We start from the raw sequence: 22,476 nt of genomic DNA, 5'->3' as shown, positions 1-22,476 counted from the left end.
CGACCTGTGCAATTTTCCAATCTGTAGGTACAGATCTGTCGGTGAGTGAGCGGTTGTATATGATTGCTAATTAGGGAGCTATTGTATCAGCGTAATCTGAAAGGAACCTAATCAGTATACAATCTGGGCCTCAAGACTTGCCCGTATCAAGTGATTCGAGTTGCTTCGCAACCCCTAAGGTATCTACTTCTAAGAAACTCATGCCAGCAGCTGTTCATGTTTCAAATTCTTGAATATTCCATTCGTCTTCCCTGGCGAAGGAATTTCAGAAAACTGCGTTCAATAACTCCATTTTAGTGGCACAGTCGTCGATAACAATACCATTGGCACTGCGCAGGGAATGTATTGACTGCATCTTGCCGCTTGTGTACTTTACATGCGACCAGAATTTCTTTGGATTTTCTACCAAATTTCAAGACAATGTTTCGTTGTGGAACCTATTAAAGGCATCTCGCATTGAAGTCCGTGCCAAATTTTGCATGTCTGTAAATTTTAGTCAATCTTCAGGACTTCGCGTTCTTCTGAACTTCGCATGCTTTTTCCGTTGTCTCTGCAACAGCGTTCTGACCTGTTTTGTGTATCATGGGGGATCAGTTCCATCTCTTACCAATTTATGAGGTATGAATATCTCAATTGCTACTATATCTTTGAATTTGAGCCACATCTCGCATAGTCAGTTAGGAAGGAATGGAGGTTGTCTCTTAGGATGGCTTCTAGTGACACTTTATCTGCTTTTTTTAAATAAAATTATTTTGCCTTTGTTTCTGGTGGATTTGGAAGAAATGGTATTGAGCCTAGCTACAACGATCTTGTGATCACTAATCATAATGCTCTCTGTTAGCTCTGGATTGCTTGTGGCTAAGAGGTCAAGTGTGTTTTCGCAACCATTTACAATTCACGTGGGTTCGTGGACTAACTGCTCGAAATAATTTTCAGTGAAAGCATTTAGGACAATCTCGGCAGATGTTTTCTGCCCATCACCGGTTTTGAACAAGTATTTTTGCCAACATATTGAGGGAAGGTTGAAATCCCCACCAACTATAACCGTATGAGTGGGGTGTTTATTTGTTACGAGACTCAAATTTTCTCTGAACTTTTCAGCAACTATATCATCGGAGTGGGGGGGTCGGTAGAAGGAGCCAATTATTAACTTAGTTCAGCTGTTAAGTATAACCTCCATCCATACCAATTTGCATGGGGTATCTACTTTGACTTCACTACAAGATAAACCACTACTGACAGACAAACACTCCACCATCAATTCTGCCTAATCTATCTTTCCTTAACACTGTCTGCGACTTTGTAAAAAAGTCTGACTTTAGCCAGCTTTCTGTACCTATAACGATTTCAGCTTCTGTGCTTTCTATTAGCGCTTGAAGCTCAGGGACTTTCCCAGCACAACTACAACAAGTTGGAGCTCTCAACTACCAATAAGCCCACCCTCTGCGATTGCCTGGACCTTGAAGGCTGAGAATCATCCTCTGAAACAGGACAGGCAGCTGCATCTGGCTCAGCCAGAGACAGTACCTGAAACCTGTTTGTCAGATGCACTGGGGAGGCTTTCTGGTCAGCCTTAGGGGAAGTCTTTCACTGCCTGCCACGCCTTGGTACGACCTCCCAATCAACCACAGGCGAGGGCTTACCCCACTGCGGGCAGCAACTGGGACAACCACAGGAGACCGACCTGGGGACAGATGGGACAAGGTTGACATCCCTGTCATACCCAAGTCCAGGTCCCCACAGTGGTGCCCATTGGCAACAGCCTCAAGCTGTGCAACCGAAGTCAGTGCCGCCTGCAGCCGTGAGTGAAGGGATGCCAACTCATCCCTCATCCGAACACAGCAGTCACAGTCTCTGTCCACTCTAATCGATGTTGAATAACAGTTACTGAAACACGAGTCCGTGCCTAGATAACGCAAGGGAAACACGCAAAGAATGTATGAACTAACCTGTACAAATGCCTAACGACTGCGCTACAATCTGCCTGAATTTACGATTACAGTAACTAAAACTCGAACTTACACCTCCTATACGAAACTAACACGCAATTTAAGTAATAATCTATTAAGTAAACACAGAAAAGAAGCTATATACGTATCTTTCTGCGCTGTCGATTTGCACCAACTGGGAGCTCAGGCCAGTCTGGCAGAAGACCTTGTCCATAGCGCACTTTCTCCACTACTTATGCTTCGTTAAACTATGGGGCAAATTTCCCATGACATGATTTGTTGCCCACTTTGAATTATAATTTGATATATGTAATTTTTGTTTCAATTCTTGAATCAGTTCAATGTAATCTGAAGAAGTCAAGCATTGCTTGCTTGTGGTTGGTTGCTCAAATCACTGTGATCAAGTCCTTCCACTTGTGCAATTTTCTTAATAATTGCACCTTCAACTTGATGTATTTTGCACTTGGCATATCCTTTTCTATCCCCTGCACCAATTCATTATAATTTTAATGGTGATATTCCAACAGATGTTAAGCTTGTATTCTAATTGTGACCAACATTAGGCTCATCATCTTCATCTGACGGATATGTAACGTCCATTTGTGAATATTTCAGTGTATCAAATTCTTTTCTACAGGAAGGGCACATTTTTTGGCCTGGTTTAATATCGGACATTGTTCTCCTTTTTAGTAGGTCAATTGTTTCTATATTGATTGAGCGCAAGCTTTTTCGTGCAGTGTGATTTTTCTTGCCAAATGGTTTTCAGCATGATCTTTGCAAAAATTCAAATCTTTTTAGGAGTACAGCTTCATGATGGAAGTGTAGTTGAGTATTTTCAGTAGAGTGTAAACCACTCTGTCTAGTAAGTAATTCTTGTTCTTCTAAGAAAAGTTGCTTTACAGCTTTCAGTCCTTTTAAGGCACAGCATCTCGTTAAATGGCATGGGGAATTAGTATTTCCAAAACTGCATACATTAACTTGATCTTGTTCTTTTATTTTAGCAACAACTTGATATGCTTCAGACACCAAAATCAAATTGTCAAGCCCTAAATAAAGAAAAGAAATGAAATTACTAAGCATTCAGCTTCCCAAAAATTATTTAGCAGTCTCTAGTACAGTTAAATGGTTAAATTTAGCAATGAACGTGTCACAAACTGGTTTAAAATCACCGAACTAACAGCAAAATGAATATTTAAACAATGAAGACATAATCAACAAAATTCCAAATTTTAGGCGACATTTTTGCACCTTACCCATAGAGACACCAAAATGAAAATAAGTTTTTCTAATAGAATGAAATGTGCTCTGTTGAATGGTTTTAATGAATGTCATGTGGTAGGTGTCTATTTTGAGATATGTGACTTTGAACATGGGTATATTTTGATACATTCATGTTTTTTAGCAAGTTTACAGGATGGTACCACAGTAATTAAACACACAAGCCAGGCCAAAATTTATGATATACTAAACACCCAGACAGACAATAGTCTGGCAAAAGACCAGGTCCATAGTGCACTTTCTCCACTACTTATGCTTCGTTAAACTATGGGGCAAATTTCTCATGACATGATTTGTTGCCCTCTTTGAACTGAGTTTATGCCAAATGCATTGCTTTCTGAACTCTACTTGCAACATTTGTGTGTAGAGCACACAAAGTTGTATTACTATACCCAGAAGCAAGAGTCTAGCTCTTTTACATTAGGAGCAGTGGAATGCCAAATGTGATAATTTCTTGATGACTTTTCGATCTCTGTGAAAGTGGTCTTCATGAAAATGGCTCTAGCACCTCAACCATGTTACATGTGAGCCTGAAACTTTGTATAAGTTCATGTAGGGCCCTCAGATACATCCTGTACAAATTTAATCAAAATTGAAGATGGTCGAGCTGGGAGCCCTAGGACACTTCACATGGAATGACCTTAATGTAAGTGGCAACTCGTCCTTTCTCCATCTCTTTTCTACAATACTTTGAAGCTAAGGTATACCCTTCCATATTAAGGATTTCAATTTCACTCACTACCTAAATCATGTTCAGAAAGACAAATAATATCAACAGGATTTGTAGACTGTAGCTCATCTAACCAGATCTGAAATTCATTAATTTTGTTGTTTAAACCTCTGATATTTTGATGTAGTAAATTTACCATTACTTTTTTTTTTGTCTTCACAAGTATTATGCTTAACATTTTCAGATACATCTTGTTTCAATATTGAATGTGTAGATAATGAGCTTAACCTAAAAAAGAACTACTTCCATGAGTTGCAGTGTCCCCCCTTGAAGCATTGCCTATTAACCTAGCCAGTATATCCTTCACTATTCTATTGACATTTATTGTGACTCTTCCAAGGAGGCATGATTTAATAGAAAGATCGAACAGAACACTACAAAAAATATGTAAATTTTTTTCCAGTGCGACTTTCGTACCAGTTGACTGCTCTATAAGAGAGTACTTTACAACTGTTGGTCCGCACTGAAATAGAAAAGGCAAAGATGCAATGTCTGCTGAAATAATATAAGCTGTTCCAGTTCCCCTGCCAGCAGTACAAGTTTAGAAGACCACACATGTGCAAACAATGGAAGAATCAACAAGAAAATAACACAAAGTTCAGGTGCAGCATCAGTGATCTTGGAATCTCAAAACATTGTCATCAAACTTACAACTACTGTCTCTCTGCATTCATCAGCAATAGTGTCAGAAATTTCATCTGGTGTTGATTTTCCATCATTGGCCCAAGACCTTCCATTTGTGTTATTCGCCTCACAATTTTCAGCAATCACAAGACCCGCCACCATTATCAGCAGTAACAGAGACAAGCAGAGGAAACACAAGAACCAGGAAATGCACAACTCTATGGTAGTTTTGGTACCCGGCCTTAGTTCCACGACTAAGTTAAGTCAGAAACCTGCAGATACACCTCCAATAATCTCTGACTGCAGTTTGCAACAAAACAGTGACATCGGAACAAAGAGTTTAGGAAATGACAAACTTTGTATTTTTCACCAAAATATAATGGGTCTAAGGAACAAACTGGGCCAAATGTCTGTTTGCTTTAATAAACAGTGGCCACTTATTATGTTTTACTGAACATTATTTGAGGGAAAGGATGAAATGATACAACTACATAAGTAGAACTTAACAGTTTGTCACACCAGGAATACAATGGATAAAGGTGGAGTAATAATCTGTGTTAAAAATAATATAGAGTATAAGTCTATAGATGTCAGTAATTTTTACATTTCGAGGCTTGGTGCATTGAACTCCATGTTAATATTCTACCTGTTTGTGCTCAAACAAGTAGAATCACTTTTAACTCACCTATTCTCAAAAACCAAAGAAATAATCATGCTTGGTTACTTTAATGTAAATTTTCTTGCTTGTAATAGTGATAGAACAGATTTTGAGAATGTTGTTAACTTACCCATATGAGTGACAAAGGAAACAAAAGAAAAATTCGGAGTAGGTATTAAAATCCATGAAGAAGAAATAAAAACTTTGAAGTTCACCAATGACATTGTAATTCTGTCAGAGACAGCAAAGGACTTGGAAGAGCAGTTGAATGGAATGGACAGTGTCTTGAAAGGAGGATATAAGATGAACATCAACAAAAGCAAAATGAGGATAATGGAATGTAGTCGAATTAAGTCGGGTGATGCTGAGGGACTTAGATTAGGAAATGAGACACTTAAAGTGGTAAAGGAGTTTTGCTATTTGGGGAGCAAAATAACTGATGATGGTCGAAGTAGAGAGGATATAAAATGTAGACTGGCAATGGCAAGGAAAGCGTTTCTGAAGAAGAGAAATTTGTTAACATCAAGTATAGGTTTAAGTGTCAGGATGTTATTTCCGAAAGTATTTGTATGGAGTGTAGCCATGTATGGAAGTGAAACATGGACGATAAATAGTTTGGACAGGAAGAGAATAGAAGCTTTCGAAATGTGGCGCTACAGAAGAATGCTGAAGATTAGATGGGTAGATCACATAACTATTGAGGAAGTATTGAATAGGATTGGGGAGAAGAGAAGTTTGTGGCCCAACTTGACCAGAAGGAGGGATCGGTTGGTAGGACATATTCTGAGGCATCAAGGGATCACCAATTTAGTATTGGAGGGCAGCGTGGAGGGTAAAAATCGTAGAGGGAGACCAAGAGATGAATACACTAAGCAGATTCAGAAGGATGTAGGTTGCAGTAAGTACTGGGAGATGAAGAAGCTTGCACAGGATAGAGTAGCATGGAGAGCTGCATCAAACCAGTCTCAGGACTGAAGACCACAACAACAACAACAACAACATGAGTGACAAAGGACTGCACAGGTCTGATTGACAATATCTGTGTACATAGTAACAGAAATGATAACACAAACCTCAAATGGCCTTTATGATAATTAAGAACAGCTGTTAAAATGCATGATATAAGCTCTGCTGTGAATAGATCTTTTAGACTAATCAACAGTGAGGCTCTGGAAGCCTTCAGCAGACATTTGCAGCAGTTAGAATGGGACACAGTATACAAGGCTAAAAATGCCAGTGATAAATTTAACCTTTTCTTGAATGAATTTGTTACCCTTTTTCAAGCTGAATGTCCTAAGAGAATTTCATAAAGTACCAACCTGAGTGATACAGGAATCAGTGACTCAGTAAGGGAAGCAACACATCCTGTAAAACAAAGAGAGTGCTTAATGTTTCACTCAGAAATTCTAACAGACCTCAGGATAGGAAGCACTAAAAATTATACTGTTGCATCCTAAGGAATTTAATTTAAAAAAAATTAAGAGCATGTTTATCAGATTTAAAGCTGACAACTCAAATAATGAAATAAAAACTGGTTGGAAGGCAGTCAAAAGGAGATGAAAAATTTCAGAAGATACAGACAGTATCGAAGTGTGTCATAATGGAAGCATGGTAGATGAAGGTGATGTAGCTGCCAATATCTTCACAACTGTTTTTGACAGTAGCAGATCAAGTTGATTGTAAAGGATCTATGGTTGAAGCCATGCACCTTCTTCAAAAAGCAGTGCAGAACAAAATTAGTAAGATACATACACCTTACATTGCAACCAATGAATTGAGAAGGTAATAAGCCAAATGATGAATAAAAATTCCACTGGGATGGATAATATATCTATGAAAGTACTGAAGTACTGCTGTAAATTTATTCTTGACGTTCTCTGTCATATATTTAATGAGTCTATACATCAAAATACCATCCCTAGTAGACTCAAAGGTGCAACTGCTAAGCCGCTGTTCTAAAAGGGTGATACAATTGAGGTTTAAAACTACCAGCCAATTCATTACTAACAAGTCTTTCTAAAATTCAAGAGAAACTCATATTCAAGAGAATCATGTATCACATTAATAAATATAACATACTGAATAAAAATCAGTTTGGATTCCAAAACGGTATTTCAATTGAACATGCCACTTTCTAATTTGTCAGCCAGCTATGCAAACTGATAAACAGTAAATAAAATAGAAAGAAACTTCCACATGGGAAAAATATATTAAAAACAAAGATTCCAAGACTTACCAAGCGGGAAAGCGCCGGTAGATAGGCACAATAAATAAAACACACAAACACACTCACAGAATTTCGAGCTTTCGCAACCGGTGGCTGCTTTGTCAGGAAAGAGGGAAGGAGAAGGAAAGATGAAAGGATGTGGGTTTTAAGGGAGAGGGTAAGGAGTCATTCCAATCCCGGGAGCGGAAAGACTTACATATGTCTGCTTGTGTCTGTGTATGTATGGATGGATGTGTGTGTGTGTGTGTGTGTGTGTGTGTGTGTGTGTGTGTGTGAGCGCGCGTGCGAGTATATACCTATCCTTTTTTCCCCCTAAGGTAAGTCTTTCCGCTGCCGGTATTGGAATGACTCCTTACCCTGTCCCTTAAAACCCACATCCTGTCATCTTTCCTTTTCCTTCCCTCTTTCCTGACAAAGCAGCCGCCGGTTGCGAAAGCTCAAAATTCTGTGTGTGTGTTTGTGTGCTTTATTTATTGTGCCTATCTACTGGCGCTTTCCCGCTTGGTAAGTCTTGGAATCTTTGTTTCTGATAAACAGTAAAACGCACCAGCTGGAATCTTTTGTGATCTATCTAAAGCATTCAACTGTGTAGATTGCAAAATTGTACTTATGAAGGCTGAGCATTATGGCTTATACGGTAAAGTAGGGACGTGGCTCAAATCATATCTAGGTGATAGAAGGCAGATAGTAATACTGAATAATTCTGCAGTCATACCTGTCTGCTATCACAGAGACACAATAAGATGTGGATTACAAAGGGGCTTTGTGCTTGGTCCTGTACTTTTCCTAATCCTTATCAATGATCTGCCATGGTGTATGACACAAGAAGCACACTTCACCCTATTTGCGGACGACACAACCATTATGATAGAGAACCAAACTGCAGTCTGGGTAACTCTGCAATGACTGTATTCAAAGAAGCTCTAGAGTGGTTCACTTCTAATGATCTGTCATTCAATGTTAACAAGACTCAGTTCGTTCAGTTTCAAACAGCAAACAAAACACTGGACAATATTGAAATAAAATGTTGTGGCAAAGAAATTTGAGAGTTCAGTCTTCCAAATTCATGGGATTATACATAAACAACAATCTAAACTGGTCAGTTCACATCATCAACCTATGTAAAAGGCTTAATTCAGCAGCATTTGCCATTTACTCAATTTTGTATGTTTGTGACTTGGAAGGAATCAAAGCTGCATACTTTGAATATTTCCATTCACTTATGACATGTATCATCATGTTCTGTGGAAAGTAGTCATTAGCAAATAAAGTCTTTAGTGCACAGAAGAGAATCATCAGAATTATGGGCAGAGTGCATCCTGCATTTATTCGACAGCTGGGTCCTCACCATGCCATACCAATACATTTTTTCATTAATGCACTTTGTGAACAATAATCATACATTTACAGAATCAAGTAAAAATGATCTTCACAAAGAAATAAAAAATTTCAGCATGGTACAGAAATCAGTATATTATTCAAGCATACAAATATACAATAAACTTCCAGTTCATGGTAAATGTGTCACTGGGAACAAGGTACAATCTGTAACATTTGGTGAAATATGCTTAATTTTAAGCTTTCCTATAAGAAATGGCAGTGTAGTACACATATATTAATGTTGACAGAATGCTTTTTGTATGAGTTAGAATGTAAGCCTTGTAATTTGTTTGTGTAACCCTCACTACTACTATAATCTGTGTTGTTATTTGAACAAGTGTATCTCATGTTTCTGTTTACTTATGATTTAAATTGTAAGCCTTATGACCAATTCCATATGGTTATTACTGTAATAATCTCACATGTTCTACAACCTAGCGATACAATTAATAAAATATTCCTGGCTATTATGCCATGGTCAAAGGGATTTCACTTTAAGACCCAACATTTCATCCCCATCTGCAGAGGACATTTTCAAGGGGGAACATAGTTTTGTTGAATGTCCGATTCACATCCTGGCTCATCGGTAGCAAGCCAGGGTGTGAATCGGACATTCGACAAAGCTACAATACCCCTTGAAAATGTCCTCCATAGATGGAGATGAGATGTCAGGCTTTAAAGTGAAATCCCTTCAACTATGGCAGAATAGTCCTGAATATTTTATTAATTGTGACAATTCCAGCCGCGAAAACTTACATTTTACAACCTAGCGATATACTCACATCGAGGATCCATGGAACTCAAAAATAAATAAAAAATGAAATCTGAATCAAACTGTAAACCATATATGTGGTATTACGTGAAAGTGATTCAGTGATGATTGACTGAACTACTAATTGAAATGAGATGATGTAACTACTGTCTACAAACTGTAAGACAAAAAGCGAAGAAGAAACCAATATTAGTAGAGAGAAATTGGAGAGTACAGTGATGTAACATAAGAAATGGATGTCACTAGTACCGATTACATGGGAAATATTAATTAAAAGAAATTACCTGTTTTCTTTTATTAATCAAGAAAGCATACTTTGTAATTAACTGTTAATCTCTTACCGTATTCTGTGTGTGAGAATGCCTAGTTATGTTTAATAGTTTGCAAATTTTGCAGTATTATTGAAATTTTGATGGATCTTGATTGTATTTACTGTAAAATGATGTCATTTTCAAATTTTGACACATTATAATGCTGCAAGTATAATTATACCACATACTGCACCATCATACGTCAAGATTTATAATACAGATAACATTTTAAGTTGCAGACAGGCACAGTGAAACGACATTTGCACATAAGCTGTTAAACACAGCCATCATCAGTAAAAGATAAACACACCATTCATTCACACAACTAACCACAAATCATGCACATTTGACTGCCAACTCCAACAGCTGGTGCCTCAATGTAGCTTTCATGTGGGATGGTAGCAGCAGTCTGGAAAGGGGAAGGATAGCAGTGTATGGGTGACGGTAGGGGAACATTATCTGGTGGAGTGTGCAGGGACTAGAATGCCAACAGGCATAGCATCCGGAGGTTGTGGGGGAGTGAGGTGGGGAAAAAGCAGGAAAATATTGGCTGGTATGTTGGCAGTGTGTGGCAAGCAAAGAGTGCAGGAGACGGGAATGAGGAGGAGGTTATAGAACAGAGGGGGTGGGAACTGTTGGGTGGAGGGTGTGGGGACATTATGTTACCGTAAGTTGAAGCTGGGATAATTATGGGAGTGAAGAGCGTGTGGTTATACCAATATAAAGAGCTGTGAAATGATTGCAGCAGAGCTGGTGAATGACATTTATGCATTCACAGTAGCTTCCATTGTAAGATTAATATTCTTTTACATTAAATGGATGTGTAGCATTCTGGAAGATATCATGACAGCTCAAGAATAATTCAAAAATATTTACTAAATCTCTATCAAATATTTGACTGTATAAATTTGTCATTCTTGGCCAAATGTTCAGTAAGATTGTTAATAACAAAAACAGCTGTGTAATTAAAGTCTAAACTAACTTATGTCTTTGCAAATTGTTTACAACATTTATTTATCTAATTTTCATTTTAGAAATGCATTGCTAACTGTTTTGTTTGTATAAGACTTGTTATTATACTTTACAGTAACAAATCGTGTATTCAAATTGTGAAAGATATATAATTGTAATTGCAGTCATCTGAACAATACTGTGTAATATTGTAATTGGTTTATGTTATTTTATATGTAATAGCTGGTGGATTTAGAGTGTAGTGAGACACCGTGCAGTGCCAGTGAAACAGCAAGAAATTGTAATTTGCTTTATTATGATACCCCGCTGCAGCTCAATACAGAAAGCTGCTGCATGGAAGAGGCATCCAGCACCCTCCTGTGTATTGTCACCACACAATGGTTGCAGAGTATAGCATGATGCAATGGCCTCTGCCAGAGGTAACTCAAGGTCTGGGCAGTCCCAGCCAGCAGCAACAACTGCATGTGTTGTGGTGCAGCTCGTACACCCTATGCTGTCCATCAGGCAGCAGGCTAGTGATCTATTGGCGACGATGGCTGGTGAGCAGCTTCCTAGGGTGGTGCTAGCTCGATGCAGTGGTGGCTCCTGGTCCCGTGGTTTCAGAGCAGACTGCCCTGATTCAGAGTCCAGTAACAGCACTCCAGTCAGTATGCCAGCATCACAGCCCAACAGTGATAGGGCCTTGAAACTACCAGAAGTGACTTTAGTGAATTACAGCTAGGTATTTGTATACTCCTGAGCTGTGCTTGCTTGGGCTTTGCAATGCCTTGCAGCATGTATACTGAATATTTTGGCAGCCATCAGTGTGGAAGGGCTTCCACCCTTTTCTGCTTAAGTACTGCTCTGTCGACTGTTTCCACACCTCCCCAGGACAGCTACCCTCACAGGGTTGCGATGGCTGTGTTATATTGTGCAAATCATAACACTCACACTTGCCTGCGGCTCGTGCTACTGCAAACCCCTTACTACTTTATGCGTTTCTGATGAAATATGGATGGTGCACCACATTGCCTTCCTCTTTAACAAGACCCAGTCCTTGGGTCGCCATATAGTATATTACCCATATGTGAACTAGGGTCACAGATTCCCTGGTAGTTGGCTCAGTTGATTTTAGTGTGCTCTTTACTCAAGATTGCTCTTGGCACTATGTTTCCTTATCCACTAACTATCCTAAGCTCCATTAGTTCCTTCGTAGCTTACCTTAACTTACAGTTATAGTTCTTGCTCTGCCTTTTAGGCTTTGGGAATCCACTCCACCGAGATTTGAACAGTGGGTGGTCTGTATTTCATCTTTTGTATCACTTCTTGTGCATGTAAACAAGGACTATGCAGAGTAAGTGATGCTGCGGTGCTTGTTATGACAATGGTCAAGATCGTTTCTCTCTAGTACTGGTTTTCCCTGTACTCATTCACATGCTGCATCAATGTCACCATGGAGATTCACCCCTCCTGCTCATTAACAACTTTACCTGTGGACTGAGTCAACTTGGGTCTTAAAGTACGGTTCAACATAGTTAGATTCGTGGCTGGGAACACTTCCTCTGGCCATTACAACCGAGGCTGTGAAATTCTCAGATGGGTTATTTCTGAAACTGTGACAGTTAGACAGAAGGTGGGTCCCTCTATTTCACATGATGTCTCATTCATCAGCAATCCACTCCCATCTAGCTTCAATCCTTTTGCTGCTGTGAACTTCCCTGTTCGTAGCAATTGGCTGCTTCTGTCATCTTATTAAAGGAGAGTACAACCAATGTGCCTCCACATGCTTCAAATACAATTCAAGCCTAGTCACCTCATTCTTGCAATTCTTTTCTGTTTTCTGACATAGTGGTAACTGCACTGTGCAGGAGTTCTTACCCTCTCTCACTACCCTGGTTGGACAAACTGTAACTTCAGCTTTGTAACTGCCACTACGCTAATTCCATTTCCACATGCCCACTCTTGTCCTCTGGAATTAGTAACAGTTGCTGCCATTACCCTGACAAACTCCCTCAGCATGCCCCACTGGACGGGATATGTCTGTGCTAGAGAACACTTGTACCATGCCTGTTTCCCTGTTACCGTAAAGGAAACTTAAATGTACACTGTTGCTCCATTGGTCCTTGATTCCATGGTGTCTAGGTTAAAATATAAAGGCAAATTTTTATGGCTAGGTTCTAAGGTCAACTTTAATTCAGGTGGTAGTCCGTTTTGAACTTTCGATAGCCTCTCCAGGTACCAACATGATGACAAGTTTACTCCCAGTTGTCTTTGTACAGCCTGCTGCATAGCTCCCTGCAATACTGATACATCTCTGCATGCTTCCCACACCCTGTTCTCCAAGTAATCATTTTATTATCACTACTTCTCTATCCAATATTTCTCCTGTGGCTTGCAACCTGTTAATGTTCCAGTTCACTGATCCTTCCGCAGTGTTTGCATAGTTCCTTACTTCTCCAGTCAGCTGGCATAAAAACCAAGAATTGTTTAAAACATCTTTCTCCAAACTTTTGATTTCCATTGTGTGCCATTCACTTACTGTTTTATTTCCTTTCACCCATCGCAGTACTACTGCCATGTGTTGTTTATCCTCCTGTTGTCCTCATCAGCTGTCCCAGACACAAGTTTCCAACTGTTGATCTCCCTCATTGATCCAACCTCTCCTCCTCCTTGCATACAGTATAATTCCCAGAACCTGCTTCATCTCATCTCTCGATTTCTCACGAGTCCCATGTACCCTCATACACACGCCGTAACTACTTTAAGCACTCCATGATTCCTTACACCCTCCCAGAAACTGTTGAATGCTTTCTCTAGTTGTCTTACTTTGTTCCAGATTTCCCATACAGTGATATCCCAGCAGTGACATTGTCTTGCTTCATGAACAGCACTCCTCGTTCTAGGTAGTGGTTCTGCAAGACCTTCACTCTGATGAATACCAATAGCATGGCTATGATCTGCATGCTCTCAATCTTTTCTCCTGAGGTATCCAACCTGAGAACAGAGATACCCGTTACCCTTTCATTTCCCTAAAAGTCCCCTACTGCCCCACAGCATTTCATCCCATCTGCACCATACATTATACTATACTTCTACCTAACATGTAAATTTGCTCTTTATCTCCTAGGTTGTAGTGTGTAAGGACATCTTGTCATTTGTTCATCTTAAACTTCAACTCACTCCCTCACACATACTTTTTCAAATTTTCCTTCCATTACAATCCCAAAGTTACTGGGATAACTTCCAGGCTCCCATGAAATTGTTTATCTCATATTTGTACACTTGTCATCCCCATCAGCAACTGGATCTGACATTCACTGGCGATGTTGTTTCCACAACTTGATATGACATTTGATATTTGGAAAAAAATTGTCTTCCTCTTTGAAGTGTGGAAAGTCAGTAACATTACCCAGTGGCCAACCTTGTATTGTGACATTTTTCCTGTATGGCAACAACCTTGTATTGTAACATTTTTCCTGCATGGCTCACTGCATGTTCTTGCTTTTCTAGTTCCTTGTATTACCCCTGTGCACCCTGTTCCATATGTCCCTTATCATGTTCACAAACTCATTAGCTGATTTTCGTGCATAACCCTTCATGGCTCTTAACATTTTGAGTGACAATGGACTACCTCATACAGAGAAAATCTTGTATTCATGTGCAGCTTTGAGTTGTACGCCTTGACCACATACCTTAAATAAACATTCCAACTGGTATGATGCTCATCCACATAACATCCTAGCATCTTCCCTATAACTCTATGTACTCTTTTTGGTCTTCCATTAGCTTGAGAATATAGAGGACTTTTGCTCAGTTTCTTCACACATAACATTTTATACAATTCTTTGAACAAATCCACCATAAAGTTGGTTCCCTGAATTGTTACTATTATCTCAGGAACCCTGAACTTCAGTATCCAGTTGTTCACTAGCACTTGCATCACTACTGCTGCTTGTTGGACGGGCATTGCAACCATTTCCATATATCTCAAAAAATGGTCTTTAATTGTATAATCTGCTGCAGAGTGAGAATCTCATTCTGGAAACATCCCCCAGGCTGTGGCTAAGCCATGTCTCTGCAATATCCTTTCTTTCAGAAGTGCTAGTTCTGCAAGGTTCGCAGGAGAGCTTCTGTAAAGTTTGGAAGGTAGGAGGCGAGGTACTGGCAGAAGTAAAGCTGTGAGGACGGGGCGTGAGTCGTGCTTGGGTAGCTCAGTTGGTAGAGCACTTGCCCGCGAAAGGCAAAGGTCCCGAGTTCGAGTCCTGGTCCGGCCTTGCTTTTGATTTGTTTTTTTGCATTTGAAATGAAGTTATTTTTCGCAGTACGTTTTCTTAGTTGAACTTAGTTTGACGATTCTTTTTTTTTTTTTTTAATGTGCTTACATACTTAAGAAATTCAGGGCATTGATTTACTTTTCCCTCCATATGCAGTTTCCTCTTAGTAGCACTAGACACCCTAATTCCTTTTGGTACCCAAGATCTACTTTTATGGGACCTGGTCCTCACTGTTACAAAAGGGAAGCATTCATTTAATGTACTCGAGAATTCAGTTAAAAAGTTACTGTAATTGTCACTTGTGGAAGTATGTTTCCTGACTGTCCAGTTGATTTGGCTTAGTTTTTCACAAAATACTGCCATGTTTTCTTGACTGAAATTCCTACATGTTTTTGTTGTGCAGACTGAATATTGCTCCGGTAGTGATACAAATAGCACTTCATGGCCTGATACGCCTAAATCTAGAAGATACTTTTCTTTTACATAATAATTATAACTACTTACAATATTGTCAATACATGTTGCAGAGGTTGCTGTAATTCTTGTATACTGATCAAAATAGAGATTTAGTCCATTTGTGGCTACCAGGTTCTTTAAGTGAAAAAAAAATTGGCATCAGTCCTTACATCTATGCTATAACCACTTTCTTGTACAGTTTCTCACTTTTTAATTTATGTAGCAACGTATCAAACTTAACTAAAAATACAGAGCTTATATGGTACCCACGTTTGTGATATATGCTGATAATTAATGTTATACTCTCTAAGTTCTATACAACAACTTTCAAATGTACCTTCTTCATTCAGATGGCTAAAATTCTGTCTGATATCAGTCTACCAAGGAATGAACTAGTACGCAAGATCCTCCATACCCATTGGTCCTACAAAAGCTGGTAGCCAGTTTATAGCCTATATGTTTATTTAGAAGACTGATATTTTCAGATTTTTATTACTTTCACAGATTGTTTCGCACTTTCTAGCAAAATTTCTTCAAATATTGCAGTTCGCTTGAGAGCGTCTGTATAACCTGCATAAGTTTTGCTTCTTCACTTACTCTTAATTTCACAACCCTCAAACATTCTGTGTCATCTCTGCAAAGTTCCCAAGGCCCTCCACAAATTCTTGCACACTCTCAGTTGATTTACTAGAGAAAGGAGCAATTAAACTTTCAGCAGACAAAGCTATATTTCACTGTGGTGGTTGCTCCTCTACTAGACCACGTAGTCCCTATTGCTGCTTTTAATTGTGCTACCCTTCCGACAATATGCAAACTGCCTTTACTGCTTTTAATTGTGCTACCCTTTCTGACAATATGGAGACTGCCTTTCCATCTCTGACTTTACTGAAGTCTTGTCCTTCATAACACTTCTTTTGAAACACCAACAATTACAAGATAATAAAATAAAGTACATTAACTTAACTCTTATGTCTAATCACTAGCCATTTTGATTCACAGCACTGTCTAGCCTTATGTCTGTACTGCTTACACGTGAAACACACTACTGATACTGATTCTGTACATTTTGCAGAATGACGTTCCAAATTACACTGTATACATCTGATAGGTACTAGTCATATAACCCATCACCGCCAAAGTGCAACAGTTCCACTGGTTCCTTACTTTTACCAAAATTCATCTAACAAAGAGCAATGCAGTCATGTTTCCTTTCTATGACCAAGACACTTTGACAATTAAATTTCTTGACTCACTGTATTGTGGATTCAGACATTGCACTGAAAAAGTGATGCCAGTATTCTGACACCAGTTGCAATAGCTGGTGGGTTTGGTGTGCTCAGCACACGACATGTGGAGCCAATCAAACAGCCTGAAATTCTAATTTTCTTTACTATGGCTCCTTGCTATGGATCAATAAAGGAAGTCACAGCATGGTTGAAGCATCCAATGGCCTACTTTGAATTGTCGTCACACAATGCTGACACGGCATAGCTTTGGTCGGGCAGTGGTTTTTGATGTAACTGCCTCTGCCACCAGTGAGTCTGGACCTGGGTGGTCTCAGCTAGCTGTGGCCATGTGTGTTGTGGCATGGCTTGGATACACTACACTGTCCAGCAGGCAGCAGGGTGATTATGTAATGGCAGTGACCCACAGCCCCATATTGGTGGCCGAAAGCTGCTTCCCAGAGCCGGTGCTGGCGTGATGTGGTGGTGGCTCCAGGTCTCAGGGTTTCAGAGCAGACTGCACTGATGCAGGCACTAACTGTGTTCCACAAGCAACATTCTTGTTGGCACTCAAGTGTCACAGCCCCATGGCAATAGAGCTGTGGTACTAAGTACATCTCAATGTTGTGAGGTTATGAAAATTTTTGTGGAATGTGAAAGTTATTATTATTTGATACTAATGTATTTGATGAATAGAGCATCAGTCAGGTTTTTCATGCCCAGAATGAATTTTTCAGTGCCCCATCTACCACCTTTCAAACTTCACAGAAGTTCTCCTGTGAAACTCAGGACTAGGACTCCCAGAAGAAAAGATACTGCAGAGACATGGCTTAGCCACAGCCACAAATTGGACACAGTATATATCTACCATGAAGTGTCACATCAGCACACACTCCACTACAGAGTGAAAAATTCATTCTGGAAACATCATCCAAGCTGTGGCAAAAATAAGAAATGTCTCAGCAACATCCTTTCTTCTAGGTGTGCTAGTTCTGCAAGTTTCACAGGATACCTTCTGTGAAGTTTGGAAGGTAGGTGATGATGTACTAGTAGGAGTAAAACTGTGAGGACATGTCATGAGCCGTGCTTGGGTAGCTCAGTAGGTGGAGCACTTGCCTGCATAAGGCAAAGTTCTAATATTGGTGTGATGCACAGTTTTGATCTACCAGGCAGTTTTAGATTATTGATGATTTTCAGATTCAGGCAGTAATCAAATCAACCCAAAAATTAAGTACCATTTTAGAAGTAATTTGAATTTTGCATTACCATTTAATACAGCAAAGGCATCTTGATATTCATCAGCTTGTTCTGATGCAACCATCTGAAAATAACAAGTTTACTCTCTTGTAAAATTGTAGTTAATATTCATAGGATTGACCAATAATTGGATGGTAGTGTTAGAACCTTCATCAGCTATTACATTTTATCAATTTTAACACTTTTTTTTATGTTTACGGATATTATTTGTTAAAGAGCATAAGTTTTATTTTCCTTATGCAGGATGAGCCAACTCAGACAAAACTGTCCTCACTGCCTCAAGCCTTGGATAAACTATCCTTGTGTGCCAAGCTGCTGTATCAGAAACTTGAGGAAGCTGGATTGTGGAGACTCTTTCTAGACATTGAGATGAAACTTGTCTCAATTCTTTCAGGTGAGTGACAATAATATGTATGACATTTAAAAATACAACTTAACAAATCTAGAAGGTTCCTGACATTTTATTGTCATAAAACATCTTACTGGGCTGAAGAAAGAGCAAGTTTACACTGACATCAGGGTTTATACGGTAATAATAGATAGTTTATTGATCTGACAGTGTCCCAAATAAAAATAAAACTTGGCATACTCATTTATAGACCAAAGATCCACAGTTCACAGTTGAGTACATGGTAGAAAGAGAATGGTACTTCAGTTCAGCAGTTTTCATTCATGTTCATGTGAATTAATGTAACAATGGAAAATTAGTTTTCCACACAAGAACAAAATCATCAACACTGTTTTAGGAAAAGTAGTGCTTGTACTGGAGCATTTTTTGTGTATAATGTTCCCAGGAAATTGTTACATAAGTGTATCCTTTGGTTCCAGTTGTATCATATGACTGTCTTCTGTGCTAGAAGCAAATCACAAACAGGTGGTTCCCTTTCAGTCATATACACATTCAGACAAATTATTTTGTTGTAACCTTTGTTCCAAAAGTTTGTTACATACATATTTTGCTTCTGAGATTCAACTCAGGGAGAACAGATGTGCAGCACCATCGATTAACATGTCATGTGAGATTCAACAATGTTATTTTGAAGGAATCATTCTCCACTAAGCACAGTGGTTGTATAATAGATTATGATGAATCATGAGAACCATCTGAAGCAAGTCACTTAGCAATTTTTAATAATGAATAATTTAGTGCTGAGCCTTCCATATGCATATGCAATGGGACAGTGAGATTATTTATTACTGCTCTCCTAACACGAAAACAGGAAACAGAACAGTGTGCCTCCATGAAAGTTTCAGCACAGGAGAAATGCTTGCGTGGTATTAGATATCACTCCTTGGTTTATTTCAAACTGGAGACATGAGGCATAGATGAAGGAACCATGATGTGTCTGTTGTGTCAAATGAACCTCTTAGGTGTTGTGCAAGAACCATAGACCTTAAACTCAACATGGCACTTTTCAAACTTGTTAGTAATTATCTATATGAGTCTGATTTTATTTATTTTGATTTAGAATGGACCCAGTGCTTTTTCTAATTGTCAGTTGATGGTGGTTACTATAATACACAACTTAACAGTTACTTTGTTGTCAATATGCAGTTTCTTTTATCTCAGAATAATGTGATACCTCAGCAAACTAATGCATCCAGACGTAGAACAAGAAGCATCTAGGTTTGGTCTGGTTAGTGCTCCGAAGAGTATCTTTGAAAAAGCAAGTCACTGTGTTCACTCAGTATTAATCTAACTGAAAAAAATATAAAATAGCAAAAGACTAACTGACTGCTCATAATGTTCCACTTGTAGATACCACAGAGCTGTGAGCACCTACATCCTTTCATGTGGACCTCTCATGCTTGATATTATTTAACTCACTGTAACTCTTCACTGTGACTCTTTGGCTTTCTTGGACTTTTTATTTATATACATTGCAGTTTGGAACACTGCTGGAAGTAATGTAATTTAACACAACAAGATAGTCCATCCGTATGCCACTCCCAGTCACAACCTATCGCCACCTGTTATCGCATCCCTGTGGAAGACCTAGGTGCAAGACCCATCCAATCTGCCCATCCAGCACTTCCTATTCCATTCCTGTCACTGGCGTGTCTTACCCCCCGAAAAGGCTGGGCTACCCGTGAAAGCAGCCATGTTGTGTACCAGCTCTGCTGCAACCATTGCACAGCTTTTTATTTTGGTATGACTACCAACCAGCTGTCCACCAGGGTGAATGGCCACTACTACACTGTGGCCCAAAGTAAAGTAGACCATCGTGTGGCACAACATGCTACAGAACATAAAATGCTTGATTTCAATGGCTACGTCACAATCTGGGCCATCTAGATCCTCCCCTCCACCACCAGCTATACTGACATGTGCAGGTGGGAGTTATGCTTATGATACATTCTCTGCTCTCAAAATTATCCCCTATGGTAACTTTGACAGAGTGCAATTAATTATCCTTAATAAATTTCTCTTAGTACCAGAAAATTACATAAAACTATTTTATCCAGATCTGATATAAGTGTGTAAATGTCAGCTTAACAATTCTAAGTATGACGAGCATGTATACATCTCAAAATGTGCATTCATTTTCTTCAATTGATTTCAACATTGTTGATTGTGGCTTTTGCTCCAGGGCCAACACACTACTCCAATATGGTACGACAATCTGTGGTCCATGGAAGAATGCCACTGCAGCTACTTCTTCTAATTTTAGTTAATGCAGCTATTGTCCCTCCTGAAAGACAAGTGTCATCACTTGAGATGATTTGCCACATGGAAAATACGTAACAAAATCATATGAAAGTTGCTCTTTCATATTTATTATATCATTTGCTGGAAAAGTAAATGTAGGATTACACATCACTCTTCCACAGTGACATGTAAGTCCACATTTTTGCCCCCTTAGTTGAAAGATCCTGTTGCAAATTGCACATGCTTTAGTTACCTTTTAAATTCTGCACTCTGTTAACTATCTTCACATCTGCAAGGGGCAAAGTTAAATGCTGAGTTAGATACCACTAATGCTGACATAAAAGCAGACATAAGGGCTTACAGTGATGATATGAAATTTTCGGTTATATAACTAACTATTGCAGAGTGAATTAAGTGCAAGTATAGACACACAAGATGTTAAAGTAGAGAAAGCTGTTGCTGAGACAAATGTTCAAAATCTCTACCTACTACTACCCTTTGCAAGTTAACATTTTCTTTGTGCTTTTATGTTTTTTTTTTCTTTTCTGGACTTGCCAGTTTTATTATTAATTCCATGTGATGCAATTAAGAAGCTCCATTTGTCCTTGATGACAGTGCCTCAACATTTTCTTAACAGAAGTTGTATTTACATTTTACCTGCTATCTATATATTCATGTTGTTTTGTATGTAGTTTGGTACAGCTTTTGGTGTCACAGTAACTGTGCAAGCAGAGTAAAATTTTGAGCATTTAATTATCTTAGAGTTTCTTACAATTTGATTGCTGTGATTCTTGTATCTTCTAAACCTGCATGGTTTTACGTATACAAACTCAGATGCTTTTTTTCTACTTTGTTTTTAACAATTTCTCTTTTCATTCCTCAGTATAAATTATTTATAACACACTTTTCTTCAGAAAGACCTCTCATGCTCAGTCCTATATTTTTGACAGTGATGACACCCCTTTCCTCAATACACATGTAGGTTCACAGTACACCTACCCTCTTTTTTCCATAGCACATATATTAGATTAGGGTACATGACTCAGTTTGCACGTACATACCCCCCCCCCCCCCCTTTTCGCTCTCTCTCTCTCTCTCTCTCTCTCTCTCTCTCTCTCTCTCTCTCTCTCTCTCTCTCTCCTCTCTCTCTCCTCTCTCTCTCTCCTTTCATTTATTATTCTGTGATAAACTAATTCCTATTTTAGAAAAAGGATTACCTGATGTCAATCTCCTAACCATTCCTTTACACCACCTTAGCTTGTTAATCATTGTAAGTGACTTACAAGTATAATTCTGTGATACACTTTTTGTACCAATGAATTACTCATTATAAAACTTATATTAGTTTATCCAAAAAGAAGCATAACACTCTTATATTAACCTTGATGTCAGCACATCGTCAAGCATGTTCTGAATCCAATACCTCACACCTTGCTTGATCTTACCCTCATCAATGTGACATTCTGACAACTACAAACTGATCTCACACTGTAGTGTACACTATAATATATTATTGGGTACACGTTTATGTTAAGGACATACTGAAAACATAAGACTCTTCTCTTGAAGATAGACATAAATTACCACAAGAAAGACAACATTAGAATAATTATTGCACACACAAAGGCATTCAAACAATCATTCTTTCTAAGCTCCATATGTGAATAGGACAAGATGAAACTGATTATAACTGGTACAGTAGGACATAACCTCTGGCATGCACTTACAACGGGGTG

General features: G+C 38.9%; 1 protein-coding gene across 1 annotated transcript in view; it reads left to right on the top strand.

The window, feature by feature from the left end:
- Nucleotides 1–22,476, top strand: part of LOC126334788 (DNA polymerase nu-like) — a 451,725-nt gene that overhangs the window by 208,906 nt on the left and 220,343 nt on the right. Inside the window, exon 7 of the mRNA XM_049997409.1 lies at nucleotides 18,334–18,484. Within this exon, the coding sequence (XP_049853366.1) occupies nucleotides 18,334–18,484 (151 nt within the window). The remainder of the gene's footprint in view (nucleotides 1–18,333; nucleotides 18,485–22,476) is intronic.

The sequence above is a fragment of the Schistocerca gregaria genome, chromosome 2, assembly GCF_023897955.1.
Source record: "Schistocerca gregaria isolate iqSchGreg1 chromosome 2, iqSchGreg1.2, whole genome shotgun sequence".
NCBI classification, from domain to species: domain Eukaryota; kingdom Metazoa; phylum Arthropoda; class Insecta; order Orthoptera; family Acrididae; genus Schistocerca; species Schistocerca gregaria.
This window is presented reverse-complemented; position numbering and strand designations above follow the sequence as displayed.